This window comes from Carya illinoinensis, chromosome 3 (assembly GCF_018687715.1).
Source record: "Carya illinoinensis cultivar Pawnee chromosome 3, C.illinoinensisPawnee_v1, whole genome shotgun sequence".
Classification (NCBI taxonomy): Eukaryota; Viridiplantae; Streptophyta; class Magnoliopsida; order Fagales; family Juglandaceae; genus Carya; species Carya illinoinensis.
In genome coordinates, this window is record NC_056754.1 from 10,212,184 (window position 1) to 10,230,380 (window position 18,197).

Genomic DNA, 18,197 nt, shown 5'->3' on the forward strand with positions numbered 1-18,197 from the left:
AGTAATTTTTAATATCTTTAATTATTAACAAAATTAAAAATATATATAATTTTATCAATAATCACTTTCTTAACTATTAAGTAAAATAAAAAATTAAATATAAAAAATAATAATAAATTAATAATAATCCTATAATTTTCTGAGAGGATTTTAGAAAGGAGAAGGAGAAGTTTTGTGACATGATTTTGGAGGAGAAATTCATCATGTCTTGGGGATTCCCCATTTCGGTGGAGTAGCCTAAGGTGTCGCTTCTTTTATTTTATGCTTTAAAATCATAATAATGTGCTAGGGGCGATTGTGTTGTTTCTCTCATTTTAGTTCTATTACTCATCTCGTTGATTTAATTGTGCTTGATTATGACGAAATATCTTGTAATAGGTTCGTGGTTGGGAATCATTAATAAACAAATCAGCTATGTAACGTTTGCAAGCAACACCCCTAGTTTGATATTGAGAACCAGAAATCACAACAAGTCTTCGATATTTGAGACTAGGGGTGGGCGGCAAACTATCGCATCCAATCCATTCCCCACTTCCAACCCGCCTTTGGGGGGGGGGAACCTTCTCAATTGACAAGCCTACGAGCAAATGCTCACATGCATTTGAGTATTGAGGATGGATTAGAATTGAGTCCAAACTTGTTCAAATTTTACATATATTAAAATTTACTTTTTTTTAATAAAATAATGTATTTTTGATGTTCTGTTTTGTTTTAAAGCGCTCTATCCCTTTATTTCATTTATTTTAAAGTCTCATTTAATCATGGTCACACCTTCTCTATCCGTCTTACCATCTCAGAGGGGCCGGGACCTAGGAGCCAAACTTTCTTCCCCACCCCCACCCCCACCCCCACCCCTCCCCTAAAAAAAAAATGCAAAGGTGAAGGTTGGGTTGGGAGCTGCCCTCTAAAGAGTTGTGGGTAGCATCCCTATTCAAGACCTACCATTGAATCAATATTAGATCATGGATTAGTGAGAATAATTTAAATTTAACGTCCTAATTGAAATGTTATATCCCAATCTTTCCTCTACAATTAGTATAGTGCCTCTAATGTGTACATTAGGATCACTATATTTAATGTAGTGGTCTACATTGTCTATGGACAATATTTAATAACATGATATCGTAGGTAACATCTATCTCTCTAAATTACACATATTCTAAATAAGAGCTTATTATAAGTTTGGTATAAATGGCTATTTTTTTCTGATTTACATCTAAAAGTTGACTAATCATTATGACTAGCTAAAGCCTTAATTATCGGTTTTAGCCACCACTCCGGCGTTAAGTTTAACTATGGTCGAATGACTCAGTACAATGGTATTCGAATGGTGGTCCGTCGCTTGAGATACTTAGCGTCGGCTTGTGCAATAAATGGAATAGTGACAAAAAGAGAAAGCCACTATAAATGGCATGAGTTTTTTTGGGACGGAATCCACTATAAAGTATAAGAAAAAAGTTATATGCAATCGCCTATTGCAAGCGCGGGGCAAAAGCCCTCTTACGTGTAAAAATAAAAACGCACCGTTTTATCTCTAATCCCATTTCCCCCAAATCTTTGACTCTCCCTCCTCCTCTCTATGTTTCTCTTCCTCCCCAAATCTTCGACTCCCCCTCTTTTTCTGTGTTTCTCTCCCTCTTTATGTTTCATCTCTGTGTTTCTTTAGTGGTCTAAGTTATTCATTCGTTACTCGTTTCGATTAGAGGAAAAGAAAGGAGTGATCGTGTCCATGATAAACCCTAGGATTGAAGAGGCATCAGCGTAGATTATATCCACCATCTTCGTAAATTGATTCGTTCTTTGCGGTGCCTCTGGACCTAAATTGGTTTGTTCAATTTATATTCAACATCTTCGTAATTGCTATGGAATTGCTCCACCTGGTGAAGAATACTGCTTGGAAGTATTTTAAGGTCGGCGCAAATTTTGAAGCAACGGGAGACCGCTCTGATCCAGCCCCAATGCCCGGCATTCTCATGGACGACAGTTTCGTTTACGCCAACTACGACAATCTCACCACCAAGAACGTTCCCACTACAAGGCCATTTGCTACTGCTCGTAAAAGTGCCAAGAAGTACACTAGAAATCTGGGCATAAGACAAAATTGCAAGTTTCAACCATCTGAGTAAATTCAACTTCTAGTCTTGTGGTAAGAAAGTTATCTGCAATTGCATTAGTTTTTCTCGTTGAACCTCTAAGTTTATCAAGCAGCTATAAAAGATTTTTTTTCCATATGATGAGTTTCTAAGATTTTTCAATTAGGAGAAGCCTGGATTTCCTCCTTGTGGACTTATAAATTGTGGAAACAATTGCTTTGCCATTGCTAATGTGGTTTTGCAATGTCTTACATTCACTCGGTCACTTGTTGCTTAGTTGTTGGAGAAAGGCCATCAAAGAGAATGCGCTTGCTATGTGAGTTTCAAACCCATTTTAAAAAGGCAATCCAAAGTTTGCAAGGATGTTCACCCATATTCTTACTGTAAAAAAAGTTCCAAATATTCTTACCATTGCCTTAAAAAGATTTCAAAGTGGGAGGTTCAGAAACTTAACAAGAGAGTAGCTTTCCCAGACGATGTTGAGAAACTTTGTTTCTTTCTTATTTCAATCTCGGGCTTCTTTCCTTATGTCTTTTTTTTTTTTTCTTTAACTCTGACGTGGCCCACAGACTACATACCGACTGTACGTAGAAGAACTGAAAGTATAAATAGTGGAGTCGGGTTTGTCTCCTATGCAAAAGGAACACCATATCTCCTGTTAAATAACTAAAGGCCTCTAATCCAGTCCCAATTTTTTCGTATTTTCTTTTGATAACATATTAGTTTTATAGCATGTAAGTACTATATAATTATTTTTAAAAAATAAAATAAATAAAAGATATATATAAAAATAATAATAATTTTTTAATAATAAATCTTATTTTTTTAAAAACAATTTTACGATATTTATATACTTCATGACTATACGTAACATTACTTTTTCTTTTTTCCAATGTGCACTTGTACTCATTTTGGTTAAATCAAAATATTCCATGTTGCCACTTAATAAATTTTATCTCTTATCTGCTCAACACATTTCATCCCCCTCTAATTTAAAAAATGATATTTAAGGTTTAAATTTTAAGACGGGTAAATCTTACACATTTTAAAAAAATTGAGATTTATTTAAAAAATTAAATTTTTAATATTGAAACTCGCCTTTTTTAAAAGAAATATGCAAGATTTGTAGGTTCTAAAATGTAATTAGCATTACTCATATAAATGTTTTGTCAAAATTTTATTAAAAATAAATTTAAAGATACTAATGAGAATGCATTTGCTTTTGTTATGTTATTTATTAAGTGTTGTATATAATATCTTATTTATTATAAATATTAAAAAATAAAAAGATAAAAATTTCTTTTACTATATTTAATGAATAAATATGTTTAATGAATACATATTTAGAGGGCATGAATCATGAAATGGGTTGGCCCTGTAAGAGATGAAAGTTATTAAGGCCCATTTAGATAGTAATAGTGTTTTGTCTTACTTATATCATCATTATAACTTTTCTAATTTTTTACATAAAATATAATAAGCAATTCAAATTTTTTAAATTTTAAAACAATACTAATATTAAAAAATAATATTATAATAATATTTTATTCAACTTTTAACTTTTATCTAAAATCATTTTATCTCATCTCACTATTTAAACCGTACCTAAAAGGCTAAATGGCAGTATCAAAGATTTTGATTTGACCGAAATGAATGCAAGGGCACATTGAAAGAAAAGTAAACAGAAAAAAGTTAAAGAGGATTGGGTTACAACCAAGTAATACTAACCATTAGATTTTTAACAAAGAGATGTCATATTCCTTTTGCACAGGGCAAGCCAAATCCTAAATAGTGATTATATATGCTCTCACGTCCTCACTATATTGTTTAGAATGACGGAGAAGAGATTCAAGAATATGAACATCTAGCTGCCTTTTGGAAGTCCCCTTGGTAGCTTGGGCACGTATCTCTTATTTGCTAAGAGTGTGCACGTTTAGGATATTTGAGAAATGAAATGAAATATAAATCTATAAATAGTAGTGAATTGATTTAAGTTATGATATTTTATTAAGTTTTAAAAAAAGAGAACAAAATTAAATGAATATATATTATGAAATTGAAATATTGTTAAAATATCATTTTTATTTAGAAAAAATCCAATTTTAACACCGGCCAATAGTATTTCGCCATGTAGGACATGCAACAAATTTGTATCTACACTCACATGCACCATATTGATTCTTTAAATTCTATCTCTTCCCCTCTTCTCTCTCTTTCTCCCTCCCCCACCCCGCTACAACTTCCCTCCCCACTCTCTCTCTAAAATACTATCTCTCTCTCTAAAATACACTCTCCTCTCTCAAATACGTTCGATCTCTCACATTCTGAAACAAGATGAAATTTGTAAGGCGTCATCAAATGAAACCATATATGAAAACCTAGAGCTTAGCAAACCCCAACAAACTCAAGCAACATCCCACATTTTAATGAGATGCATCCAGACCATGGCATGCTACTGGGACTTCAAAAGCAAACCCCTTTTACCAAATTTGGCCATCAAAGTATGAATATGTAGACCCAAAAGAAAATACGCAGTACATAGACACACCATCATTCGCATATTTTGGGTAAAAACACACAATCACACACTAGAGAGAACATTGCTCCGAGGAGAGAGAGAGAGAGAGAGAGAGAGAGAGAGAGAGAGAGAGAGAGAGAGAGAGAGAGAGAGAGAGAGAGAGAGAGGAAATTGTAGCAGAGTGGGGGAGGGAGAAAGACAGAGAATAGGGGGAAGAGATGGAAAATAAAGAATAAATTTAGAGGGAGAAAGACAGAATAGGGGGAAGAGATGGAAAATAAAGAATGAATTTGGTGCATGTGAGTTTAGATGTACATTTGTTGCATGTCTTACGTGGCAAAATTCTATGGGTTGATGTTAAAATTGGGTTTTTCCTTGACCGGTTGGGAGCTTTTCTCCTTTTGTTTTAGAATTTGAAAAACTTGATTAGTTTTTTGTATTTTGTTTAATTGAAGGTTTGGGTAGTTGAAATGAGATTGTTGGAGAGGATTTTCTCAAGGGCACGAGCCCAACCCAATGAATAGCAACACCCTGTCCAAAACAAGGTCGAAGCCCACTTAGCCTCTATATGGCCCACCCGAGAAGCCTTTGGCCCAGTCAAGCATGGATTGGGGTATCAGGTCAGACTAAAGGCACAAAACCTTCTCTCCCTTTTTTCTTCGGACAGAGAGGAAAAAACACACGATCCCGATGGGACTCCATATCCTGGCATTAATTGTATGCACTAGAGAGCCACATCACATTAAATGAGGACTACCAAGGAGTGTCTCTCAACTCGGTCGCAGGGAATGGGTTGCTAACCTCAGATGCAGGTATAAATGCAACATTCCAGACACTAGAGAGGTAGGTCAGTAATCAAGAATTTGGAAATAAATTCATCTCCTCCTTGACTCACAGGTAACTTAAGTATCGGAGATTTCATATGACCACCCCTCATGGTTGTTGGATCCTAGATTTGTCTGTGTATGCAGGAACAGGTTGAGGGCCCAAAAGTGTACGAAACACATTGATAATAGAGATGAGTTAACATGAAGTTAAAAATTGAATAAAATATTATTAAAATATTATTTTTTAATATTATTATTATTTTAAAATTTTAAAAAGTTTAATTGTTTATTATGTTTTGTATAAAAATTTGAAAAAAATGTAATTATTAAGTTAAATGAATTAAGATGAGTTAAGAAATTTTTGTATTTGAATCTAAAAGTTTTGAAAAATTATAATGACTAAGTAATGATTAAATTAAAAAATTAAAATTTTGAAATTAAAATTTTTTGTATTTAAATAATATTTATAAATAAAATAAGATAAAATAAAATAAAATGTGAGAAGGTGTAACTATTCCCAAACAACCTCCTCGCTTTATATCTTCCCAGCCTTCTATCGCTTCACTTAATCCGAGCTTCAAATATATTAATGGGTTGGTTGAGCTTTCAATATATAACATGGAATATTTTACGGGCGATAAATGGCGAAATTGTGGGCCATTGAAAATGTTTAAATTTAATGTTAACAGTTTTTTGGTCTTTTCATCTTTATTTTTGTGAAAAGCATTTGTAATATTTTAATAAAAAAAATAGTATAAAATATATGAACGTAAAAGAGAAATACTTAAGGGGGAGAATTGATGTAAAATGATAAGAATTTTATTATATATAAATAAAATTGCATATTAATCTATATGTTAATATTGATTTTTTTTTATTTAAAATTTAAATTAATATTATTTTTAATAAAATTTATTTTTTATTAATTACAATAAAGTAGTGTATATATTAATATATAATTAGATTTTTTTAAATAATAAAGTTTGGTGGTAGGTGTTCCAATAGTCAACGAGTGGGTGCTTGGATACGGTTCGGACTCCAAAAATCATGGGAAAATCCAACACGTGGACCAGCCGAAAAAAGATAATGATATATTATACTTTATTCGATCTGTTATTAACTTATTCCTTCGCATTATCACTTTGCTAAATCAACCAAAAAAATAATAAAAAAAGGAGAAGAAGATATTTATCAAGTTATGAAAACAATAATGTTAGATATCGCGTGTATTTATTTTTTTTAAAAAAGTAAAATCTATTATTTAAAAAAAAATATTGGATTTATTTATTTTTTTCTAAGTTAAATTTACTTATTTTTTTAAAAAGAGTACGTGAAACTTAATCAATTTAATCTTTATACAATGATCAGTCTTTTTGTATAGATGTACTTGCTTTGGTAACATGCATTATGTAACTATTGAGATTGCATGTGATATAGCGTAATCTTTTACCAATCTTAATAATTAGATCTTAATTATATGGGGCTAAATTGTAATTTATATTTAAAAGTTGTAAAAGCAAAAATGATATATTATATTGCTATCTCGCTTTTACTAGGATAATACACACAATATAATAATTAAAACAAGTAGAGTATATGGTACAGGGTGCAACTCAAAATGAGGAGATTAATTGTGATATTGCTATCTCATTGGGTGTTGACAGCTCAACATTTTTTATCAATATTCTATTACCATTCATTACTTTATTGTTACTTTTCACATACTTTTTACTTGAATAAATGATTGGGTTGTTACATAAGCCCCGTCACTTCATCCTATGCTCTATATATGAAAGGAGAAAATTCACATTCGAGAGAAGTTAATCTAAGTCTTAGAGCATTCGCATCCAATTCCCTATAAAATTTCCTATCATTTAACTAAAAAGTACATTTCCTACAAATTTTTCCTAAATTTTACTCATCTTTTAAAAATCCCATACATCTCATTCCCTATATTTTCTCTATTTTATTAAAATAACATTTCTTTATTACATTTTTCTCTCACCTCCTTTTATAAACTTAATTACAAATAATTTTATCAATATAAAAATAGTTTGGGGACAAACAGTAAATCTCCATATCTAGGGACTTACTGTAGCAACCCCATTCCTAAACTCCAAAATGGAGAATGGGATGGGGGGTGGTTTGGGATAAAATCCTTAAATATTTCTTCAAATTATAGAGAATTCGGTGTTTGGGACACCGGATGGGGATGCTCTTAGATTCGTATAGAATCTAACTTAGATATCGAAATATTTTAATACCTTTTAAGTATTCTTCTAGTTTTTTGGTGCAAGTTTGTTAAAGATGTTTATAGGGGTGTAAAACATGTTCACAACCATTCGGATTTGAAACATTTGAATTGGGATTTTTATAATTTATTTACTCAACCATTTCCTACCATTTGGAAAGAGATAATCACAACATGTAGATCCATAATATAAAATATCATCCGTATACTATATACCCTAATATTAAACATATTAATTATGACCGTTTCTTTTTAGATTAATGTAGAAGATGCTTAAGATAAAAAAAAAAATGGTAGAAAATCTCTATCTAAAATATCTTAAAGCTAGCCAGAATATGCTAAAAAGTAGCATGATATAAATAGAATAATGATAGGGCACCGTCCTTTTTTTTTTAACTTCATAATTAAGGAATTGTTTTTTAATGATGTTGTAATTTTTTTTAAAAAAATATTGAAAAGTGTTAAAAATATATATATAAAAAAAAAAAAAAAACTAAACTGCTAATAGTAGTTCCTAACTAGAGTTGTGAGTGGTGGTCGTAGCAGCTACCATATAAAGATAAATAATCAACCACCGCAACTTTCAAGACTAAAGATCATGTCATCTTCAGCCATAATTTATTTTACAAAAAATATTCCGAAATTTCATTTTCTATCACTTACACGTTAAATCAGAATTAAAAAAAAAAAAAAAAAAGATCCTTTTACATGTGGCATAGGAACAATTAAGCCACTTCCATCGATGAGATTGTCCCAATGTTTTTTGTTCTTATTTTTGTAATAAGGTAGTTGAAATATCGTGAATATGTTGGAACATTTTTATTTATTTATTTATATATTAAATAAGAACATGTATTATATATATATATATATATATATATATATATATTTTTATCAAAAATAATACCATCCATTGTATGATTGTAAATGAAATGAAAGTCTCCTGATACAAAAATTCTATGTGCAGTCATTTTTGTGGACTCTTTTGTGCACTCCAGTGATATGATTGGTTGTATATTAAAAAAAAATTAATCCGACCAATCATATCAGTGGAGTGCACAGAGAGTACGCAAAAATGACTATATGTAACATTACTCCTCCTGATATAAACCCATAAAAGAAGAATTGGATAAGGTTCATATGGTAAAGATATATAGGTGTGGGCTATGGGCCTGTGGCAAAATAAGCAGAAAAAATTACTGTGAGGCCCATTTGTTGCAATCGAAAACAACGAATTGGTCCACACGAAAGAGAACTTGCAGAGAGAGAGTAGAAGCGAGAGTTGAATGGCAGAGATACCAGAAAGAAAGAAAAGAAGAATGGGAGACAGAAGAGGAATGGAAACCAAGCACCCGACTACATCAACAAAGTGGCCGCTCATTAAATCCAAACAAAATCTGCAGATTACTCGCCTCAAAGATACGGATCTTTTTACTGTAAGAATTGCATCACATACTCTCACCTTCTCCTCTTCTTCTTCCTATCTATTTATTTGTTTATTTTAAGCATATGTTTATGAATGTATGCGCATGTGTATAAGCACGTGAGCTTGATTCACTTTTGTGGGTTGGGCGTGATTTGTGTTCCAGGGCAAGAAGGATGCGATCTCATGTTAGTTTTTATCAATTTTAGCTCTCGTAATTATATACCCACTTCCATAAATCTCCATAATAATTTGAACTTTTTGAAAGATATTTGGAAATGGGTTCTTGAAATTATCGTGGGATGGTGATTAAATGGAAGGAAGCGGCTTGGTTTTCCATATTACTGTCTTTTTTTTTTTTTTAACTATTAAAATTACACCCATTTGCAATTTTTGAGCCCACTAATCAATAAATTTCAAATTTGGGAATTGTTTTTGGGATGTGGTAATTGTACGAGGATATTGATCGTAGGGGCGCGGTGAAAACGAACCCTTGATTAATTGATTGGGATTCAATAAGAAGCTTATTCAGGTTCGTTTATTTGTCTAACGAATTGAAATGATCTCATTAGTGTTTCATACGGCATGTAAATTGTAATTATTCCGAAGATTTCTTGGAGTGGAGTTGAAATGGACGGGTGGCTACTGGTAGGATCAGAAAGAGAAAGGCAGTCCTAGGATACGTGGTCGTTTACCTTTTATGATTTCCATTGACTAGTTGTTTGAGTTTTACTGGTTGTAATATCTCCACCATCTTTAAGATATCCAGGTGCAAAATTTCTTCACATCTGCTGAATCGAAGGCATTTATTAAAGCTGCAGAGTCTATTGGATTTGTCCACCAGGGGAGTCTTGGTCCAACAAAAGGTGAAGCTTATAGAGATAATGATCGAATCTCTGTGAATGATCCTGTTCTTGCAGAAACCATATGGAAGTCTGGAGTACACAAACTGTTTTCTGACATTAAAATTCGAGGAAAGGTTGCTGTTGGCTTGAATTCAAATATTAGGTTCTACAGGTTGGTTGAAATATTTATATATGACCATATAAAAATACATAGCTAACTAGTTTATAAGGAGAATCTTTTTTTTTTTGTTGATATTTTCCTTACTGTCAGGATTCATTATTTATTTCAATCTATGAAGACAGTGGGGGTATATGAAGGACTGTTATGGATGCTGAACAGAGGATTTATATCACCTACACGTTTTTGTTTATTATTGTTCTTCTAGGGAAAAGGACTATCCAAAAGCCCAAAATCCTGTTGCCCCATGCACCTTGAAACTTCAGATTATTGTGTATGCTTTATTCTTTCAGGTACAAGGTTGGTCAGCGCTTCGGACGACATATTGATGAAAGTGTTGATCTTGGAGAGGGAAAGCGCACCCATTATACATTGTTAATATATTTAAGTGGTGGTTTTAAACTTAAAGCAAAAAATGACACGAGTAGCCCCAAGGATTCTTCTTCAGAGCCTCTAGTTGGAGGAGAGACTGTCTTCTATGGTTCAAGGAACGCGGTTGTGGCTGAGGTAAGTTCCTTTTTGGTCCTTAAATTTCTTGGTCAATAAGAACTTACTTATTTGTTTCATTAGTTTTTCAGTTGAAGTTTGTGAATTTTTTTTGCCCATTAATGTAAGTTGAACTTTGAAGGTGGCTCCTACTGAAGGGATGGCTCTCCTACACATTCATGGGGATAAGTGTATGTTGCATGAAGGGCGTAATGTAACTAAGGGTGTTAAGTATGTTGTCCGCTCGGATGTAGCCTTTGCCTGATGAGTGTGGTCTCTTGGATTTAGCAGGCTTGGTAAGTTTCTCAGTTGATGGCTATATCTCATTGCCTAGCTTTTTGTATCTTGCGCCCATTTCTTTTATCCTTGTCTTGGCACACAAAATTTGTTTTTGGCTGACTGATGCCATAATCCCTGATAAGCTGCAAAAAAAAAAAAAAAAAAAAAAAAGAAGGTTGCAAGCTTAATTACTGCTTACCTAAACCACTTGTTACATTTGAGTTTATAATGATCTTAAAAATGACTCTCATAAACTGTATAGTTACAAACATCTTGAGCATCAATCTAGCCTCTGGAGGCTGTTCCCTTATTTTGATCTTAGAGAGAAGCAAAGCATTTGGGATTACCTTTTCTGATAAGTAAAGACGAATTTTATCCATCCCCCCTCCAGGCCACTACAAGAAAAACCAACACAGGTCACAGGGAGTGCAAGAAGAATAGTTGAGGTTTAAAACTATCTAGGAAGACAGAGAGTAGGAATGCAGTCTCAGACAAAATTTTGGCTGGAATTTAAATTGAAAATTGAGAATGAAAGAAAATAATGTGTTGCTTCCTTAAGTAGCTTCTCTTTTCCCCATTTCTTGTAAATAAAATATATACAATGTTTATATTGTGTTTACTTGGAGATCGTTGAAGATGCATACTGTACCGTGAGGCTGAAGCTGACTTCGAATTTGGTCAACTTTGTACAGAATCTACAGATTCTTATGTTATGGGCTTTAGCTTTTAAAACTTGTGGTTCTCGAGTTCTTTTCTTTTAATGTTAGAATGGCTGTTTGGACGTTTGGATCATTTATGAATTAAATTGGTTGAAAATTTGAGGGCCTTCTGCGTGATCTTTCAAAATGTTGGATGCTGATGCCTGCTTCAGAAGATAAAAATTTGATTGTCGGTTTTGATGGGTTGGTGATGGCAAAAGTTCGGGGGAAACTTAATTTTTTGGAGAGGTTTTTAAAGGTGCAAGAGAAAAGGGTAGGCTTTAGGAAGAAGGCGAGAGAAGCAAACCTAAGGGATTGCTGAAGCACTGGCAAACTTAAGCACATGGAGGTTTGGATAGTAAGTTGAAATGAGATGAGATGAGATGAAAGTTGAATAAAATATTGTTAGAATATTAATTTTGTTTTGGAATTTGAAAAAGTTGAATTGTTTATTGTATTTTGTGTGGGAGTTTAGGAAAGTTGTAATGATTAGATGAGATGAGTTGAGAGGTTCTCTCTAGGGGTGATACTTGCATGGTGCGGGGCGGGGTGAACCCTTCCCCGCCCCCCGCCCTGCATCATGCGGGGAAGGCTTTTTAACCAAACCTCATCCGCCCCGCCCCCTCACCCAAGCCAATACTACCCATGACCCATTGGATTTAAAAACTATTTCTGGGTCCAAAAATATTGTAAATTAAATTTATAAATTAAAACTATTTTTTTGGACTCAACCTATAACATAATTTAAATTGTAAATTAAAATTTATAAATACAAAAAAAAAAATAAAAATAAATTAAAAGACTAATAACATAGTTTTTAAACTCATTAGAGTTGTATTTTGGATTGCCTTGGCCTCCTAGGCCAACTTTTATATAGGAGGCCAAGGCAATACTTAAGCAATGGGTCAGTCCACCCCCCGTCCCCGCTGGGCTGTCAATCAAAACAACCCCTAAACATCCATGCTCATTAATACTAACTTGCATATTCCCATATCGGTTCGATTTCTTTCAGTACAATGAAGCATATATCAATACTTGACTCTTGCCTTACCTTACTAGGAGTCCAACTTATAAAAAGAAAAAATTGTACTAGGAGTCCAGGGGACTAGGACTAAGACACAGTTTAGAAAGTCGAATACAAGCCTAACATACGGACTTACTCACACCTGTAAAGCTTTCAAACACTCCCCGGAAAATCTATGCTGGATATTATCACTAAAAGTATAAAGTTAATGCAAGATTATTACGAATTTTTATTTTTCCCCTGCTCATAAAAATGCAAACGACTCCAGTTTTGTGTCTGCACATAATTTTAAATTTTTATAAATTTAATGCAAGATTTGTATGAAAGTTATAATAGCTGCTCTTTCACTTTTGGGTTCATCTTGGGATTACATACGGTATTTTTGTACATTGTATAGTTTCAAGGTTTGTTGGTATCAGAACTCGTTGCATGAAGGCAAATATGACAATAAAGATGGTCACTATAAGTGTAGAACCATTTGCTTGGGCAACTTGTTCAAATGATAGGCACAGTATGGTTGTATTCTCTTTTGATATATAACTTTTCATTATAACAGCTCTTTTATCGTGGTTTCCCCAAAATGAACTTCATTGTATTCCATCATCATCGCTCTAATATTAAAATCACGTCTCTCAGGTGTGGATGCCAAGTTTCTACTGTTGAATTGGCCGACACAGCAAGCTGAAGCTACTAGTGAATATCTGTATGGCTCTTTTAATTCTATGAAGGATGGCTCCCAAAGAAATATCTTGATTTATTGTCCGTTCTGTTTGTTGGCAAATAGTAGCAATGTGAATTTTCCATATGCTCTGCTCGTACATTTCCCATTAGTCCTATGCAAAATGAGCATTTTCATAGATCTATCGGTCACAGGTATATCAAGACCTTCGTTACAAATTTATAGTCCTTTGATATTAGGCAGTGCTAACATGCTCAATTGAAAATACCGGCCTAATTTCCCAGGAAACTCAGGCAGTTGCCCAAGGCTCCATTAAAAAGAAGCCTCCTGAGAAATAATAATAAGGGCCTTTAATATATTAAAAAACCCAAAAGTGATATTAACATTAAAACAATCTCTTTAGGAAATAAACATGACCTCCCACTTGACTGTGGGTAGTCCAAATATTACAAATGGTAAGGTCAAACTTGGGTGCATGAGTCCGATGTCACAAGTTTGAGTCTCTCTGGGATCAAATTGCAATTTAGGTGAGAGGCCAGAGTGGTGAGTTGTTGTTCTAGTCTTCTCGTGGGTCAGTGGTATACAGCCTGTGGGAATTGATTAGGTATTAAAAGCTCCATTATGGTTCTTTTAGCTTCTGTTTTCTCAATTGACCGCTCGACATCCAAGTCTCATTTCATCATTTTCCAATCAGCCAAATGTTCCCCATCTTCATCATCGAAACCTCAGACTCCCTAAAGGACAATCTCCGATCCTTGGTAAATGCTTCAACAATCCCTCCTAGTCTTGCGACGAAGATAGATTTTCCATCATATTTGATTGATGGGTCAGTGAATTTTACATTATGTGCATATAACGTTCCCAAATAATTGGTTGTGTATGAACCAATTATGAGGAAAAGGGGGTTTATTTTATTTTATTTTTATGAAATGGGTGTTTTAAATTGATTTTAAGTCGTATTTCCTTTTTTTTTTTTTTTTCAATGACAAATGATTTATACAAGTTCTAAATGTATAAGTCTTATGCATACCTTTGTAAAAAAGTAGACCCCATATTAAAAAAGTATAAAAAAAAATTATTGTTTTTTATTGGGAACTTTTTTTTTTTTTTTTAATAAATGGTTTGTGTAGAATTTGTCTATTTAGGACTTGTAATTAACATTTTTTTTATTGCTCTGTTTATGGAAAGCAATTACGTAAGATTTGAAATGATTAAAAAAAAGAAAAGAAAAGAAGATATTTGTAACGAAGGGATGCTATCACATTATTCATTTAAGAAAAGAAGAGAATAAAAGAGAGATCATTTTGCATGAAACGCGCCATAAAACCCCTTGACCAAATAAAAGTGACACTCCTACCGGGAGCTTCATCGTTTTCTTCGAAGTCGTCAATGACTTAATAGTGTTCTGAAAATCCAACCCACCGAGCTAGTGTACTTACCACCGCCATTCGACAATGCTCAAGACCGTGGCTTTCCCTAAATCCTAAGTTTTAAACGCTAAACCTAGTATCGAGTCTGCCTACCCACTTGATCTTTTCTTCTCTTTTCGTAATAATAGTAAGAATTTGTGGTGTGTGTGCATATTTCAATCACAACATGAATATATGTTTAGTAATATACGAATTTGTGTGAGACATAAAAGTCATGTAGGTCGTAAAATGGGCTTGGCGTAACTGATATAAGCAAGACCATGTTCTCTCTGAAATGGGTTCTCCTTGATTCGAGGATGAGAAGCTTGTGTATTTGTGTCCAAATCCATGCACATTTGGTCGGGAGTTTGGTTGAGAAGGATTCGTAGACCTCTTATTAAGATGGGCGTGATGTAAGTGGTATGAACAAGATCATGCTTTCTCGGACATGTGAATGGATAGGTGCAACAATGTGAGGTCCTTCATGCAAATCCATGCGCAATTATTAACATCCGGTGTCGTTCGTGACCAGTTGGTTGTTAACAGAGTTGCAGAGTTCTTCGGAAAATTTGCAGATTTTGGTGAATATGGTTGTTATCTTTTAAAGCAAATTGATTGGAGCATAAGTTCATTCCCATCTAATTTGATGATATTAGCCTATGTTGGCAGTGACACGCCAAGGGCGGCAGTTCTGGTCTATAGACGGATGATGAGGAATGGATTTATGCCTGACATGTACACTTTTCCTGTGGTTCTGAAATCTTGTGCTAAATTTTTGGGGATTGGGGAAGGTAGACAGGTTCATGGGGTGGTTGTAAAAATGGGGTTTTTGAGCGATCTAGTCGTGCAAAACTCGCTTGTCCATTTCTACGGTGGCTTTGGTGATTTTCGTGTTGCCAGTATGGTGTTTGATGACATGCATGTGAGAGATGTGGTGTCTTGGAGTTGTTTGATATCTGGGTATGTGAGGGCAGGGTTATTTGATGAAGCTGTAGCTTTATTTTTGCGAATGGATGTGAAACCAAATATAGCAACGTTTGTCAGCATGCTTGTGGCTTGTGGCCAAATGAGGCATTTGAGCTTGGGGAAGGAAATTCATGGATTGATAGTTAGATGTGTAAGGGTGGATTTGGTGGTAGGCAATGCCATCATGGATATGTACGTCAAGTGTAAGTGTTTGTGTGAGGCGAAGCAGATCTTTGATGAGCTCCCTATGATTAGTGGCTTGGTGCAATTTAAACGTCCCAAAGAGTCATTACAAATGTATGCTTGCATCAGGCATTGAACCTGATAGGCTTATCTTGACTAGTGTGCTGTCAGCTTGCGCCAGTCTCGGGGCTCTTGATTATGGCAGATGGATCGATGTGTATATTGATTTTAGAGACATCAAATGGGATACACATATTGGAACAACTATGATCGACATGTATGCAAAGTGTGGCTGTGTAGAGATGGCATTACGAACTTTCAATGAGATGCCTTTTAAAAATGTCTATACGTGGAATGCCTTGCTTGTTGGTTTAGCATGGACATGGGCGTGAGGCGCTCAAACATTTTGAAGAAATGATTAAATCTTGTACGAGGCCAAATGAGGTGACATTTCTAGCCATTTTGACTGCTTGCTGCCATTCTGGCTTGGTTGATGAAGGTCGCAGGTGCTTTTATCCAATGATAAGTCAACAACATAATCTTTCTCCAGGGTTAGAACACTGGATGTATGGTTGATATGCTCTGCTGGGCTCAACTCCTGGATGAAGCTCAGGAGCTGATAAAAACTATGTTCATGCCACCTGATGTGCTGATATGGGGAGCTCTTCTTAGTGGTTGCAAGGCCAGTGGGGCTGTTGAACTCTCTCAAGAAATATTAGTTAGCCTCCTGGAACTGGAGTCTCAAGATAGTGGGGTATTCGTGCTTCTTTCCAACATACATGCTACTGATCAAAGATGGGCTGAAGTAACGAGAATACGGAGGTTGATGAAGGAGAAGGGTATAAAAGAAGCCCCTGGATCAAGTGTTATAGAGGTGGATGGTAAGGTTCATGAATTTTTTGCTAGAGATGCTAGCCACCCTCAAAATGAGGATCTTCATTATTTGTTAAATATCCTTTCTAGTAATCTCTATCTTGAAAGGCATTTTTCAGACCCGTTCTAGGATAAGGCGAGTATACTGTTAAAGTTGAAGAGTCCATTTTTTGTTTCATTTTTTGGTGTAACATTCTGACAACTTCTGCCATTTTCATGTTCTCAGAAATAGTTCTTTGGTGTTCCATTAAGGGACTTGTTTGATACTGCAGCCGTCATCTGATAATTTTGATAATCAATTTGACAGGCATGTATAAAAGAGCAATATATTTGAGCATGACTGTTACTGCAAACTTTGTGTACTTGATTTAACCTCATTAATCTCTGTTTGAGTGTGTGAGAAGAAATTTGACCTCCAGCACATACATTGGAAGCCTAATGATGCATTCACATTATTGTGAGTCCTAGGTAAAAAGAGAGAAGTGTACCATTATTAAGATATATAGAGAACTACAAATATGGATGCCAATTTTATTCAGTCCTCTGTATATGTTATGGAAATATGAATGACAATCAAATTAATTCTTGGGACAGATTGTAGCCTGATTGTTTCCAGATGCACCGTTAGCTATGGTTCACTCTTCAAACAAGAGCCCTTTTTTACCCTTGTAGTCACGTCACGAAAACAGGGATTTAGCCATTATGCTGAAGGAGCAGAATCAATATTGTAATCAATTTCTTCCAATTTCTGGTAAACTTTGCTTAAATATCTGATAATACAACATCTGAAACAATCAAAATGATCTGAATGTCCTCCATGCAGTCTTGTTTGGAAAAGGTCTTCTACTTGAGTCATTATCAGTTTATGAGCTTCCTATCCCATTTTTGCTACGGGTTAGGATCCGAAAGTGTTGGATTCTGATCATTCAGGTTGAATTACTAGGTGAAAGTAAATGTTCTTGTAGGTATTAAATCAATTTGTTAATAAGAGATCTGGTGCATACTTGGTCAGATGAAATGATATACCATGATTTCCAGAGGGAACTTCCATGCCCATGAAATACAAGAAAGGTACTCGATGGAATTTCTTGGCCCGAAGTATCTTATCACCTGAAAATCTTCTTCTCATCTCCTATGGTCATAAGGTCATTCCACATACAGGAACAATGGTGGTGATATTATCTATTTGATTGGATATAGCAATGCATCTCTGGAAGACCAAGCAGTGAAAGTAAACTGTATCTGCATTGAGCTAAATTTGTGGAGATTGTTACAATCATCGAGAACATTACATCATTTTTCAAGATTTTCCCCTTTGCGCTTGAGGATATAGGGGTTGTCCTTCAAACAATATCCCTGAGTTCTTTACTTAAGGCTGTACCAACATCTTATTGTAGAAGGACCTTGGAGCAACCTGTGCAACTTGAGACAGAACAACCCGTGACTAAGTTTAGGGGCTAAATTC

General features: G+C 34.4%; 1 protein-coding gene and 1 pseudogene across 1 annotated transcript; both read left to right on the forward strand.

Annotated features, from left to right (window-relative positions):
- The first annotated feature begins 8,932 nt into the window (after positions 1–8,932).
- On the forward strand, positions 8,933–13,479 carry LOC122303184. Its single transcript, XM_043114822.1, has 5 exons — positions 8,933–9,125; positions 9,882–10,129; positions 10,429–10,642; positions 10,764–10,917; positions 13,259–13,479. Exons 1-4 carry the CDS (start codon positions 8,976–8,978, stop codon positions 10,884–10,886), a joined length of 735 nt encoding a protein of 244 aa, XP_042970756.1. The 5' UTR covers positions 8,933–8,975; the 3' UTR covers positions 10,887–10,917; positions 13,259–13,479.
- A 929-nt stretch (positions 13,480–14,408) lies between these two features.
- LOC122303186 lies at positions 14,409–17,085 on the forward strand (annotated as a pseudogene).
- The last annotated feature ends 1,112 nt before the right edge of the window (positions 17,086–18,197 follow it).

Coding starts and splice junctions, on each gene's coding strand:
- LOC122303184 (XM_043114822.1), top strand. CDS start 8,976: ATGGCAGAGATACCAGAAAGAAAGAAAAGAAGAATGGGAGACAGAAGA. Junction 9,126..9,881: donor AAGATACGGATCTTTTTACT/GTAAGAATTGCA, acceptor TAAGATATCCAG/GTGCAAAATTTCTTCACATC. Junction 10,130..10,428: donor TCAAATATTAGGTTCTACAG/GTTGGTTGAAAT, acceptor TTATTCTTTCAG/GTACAAGGTTGGTCAGCGCT.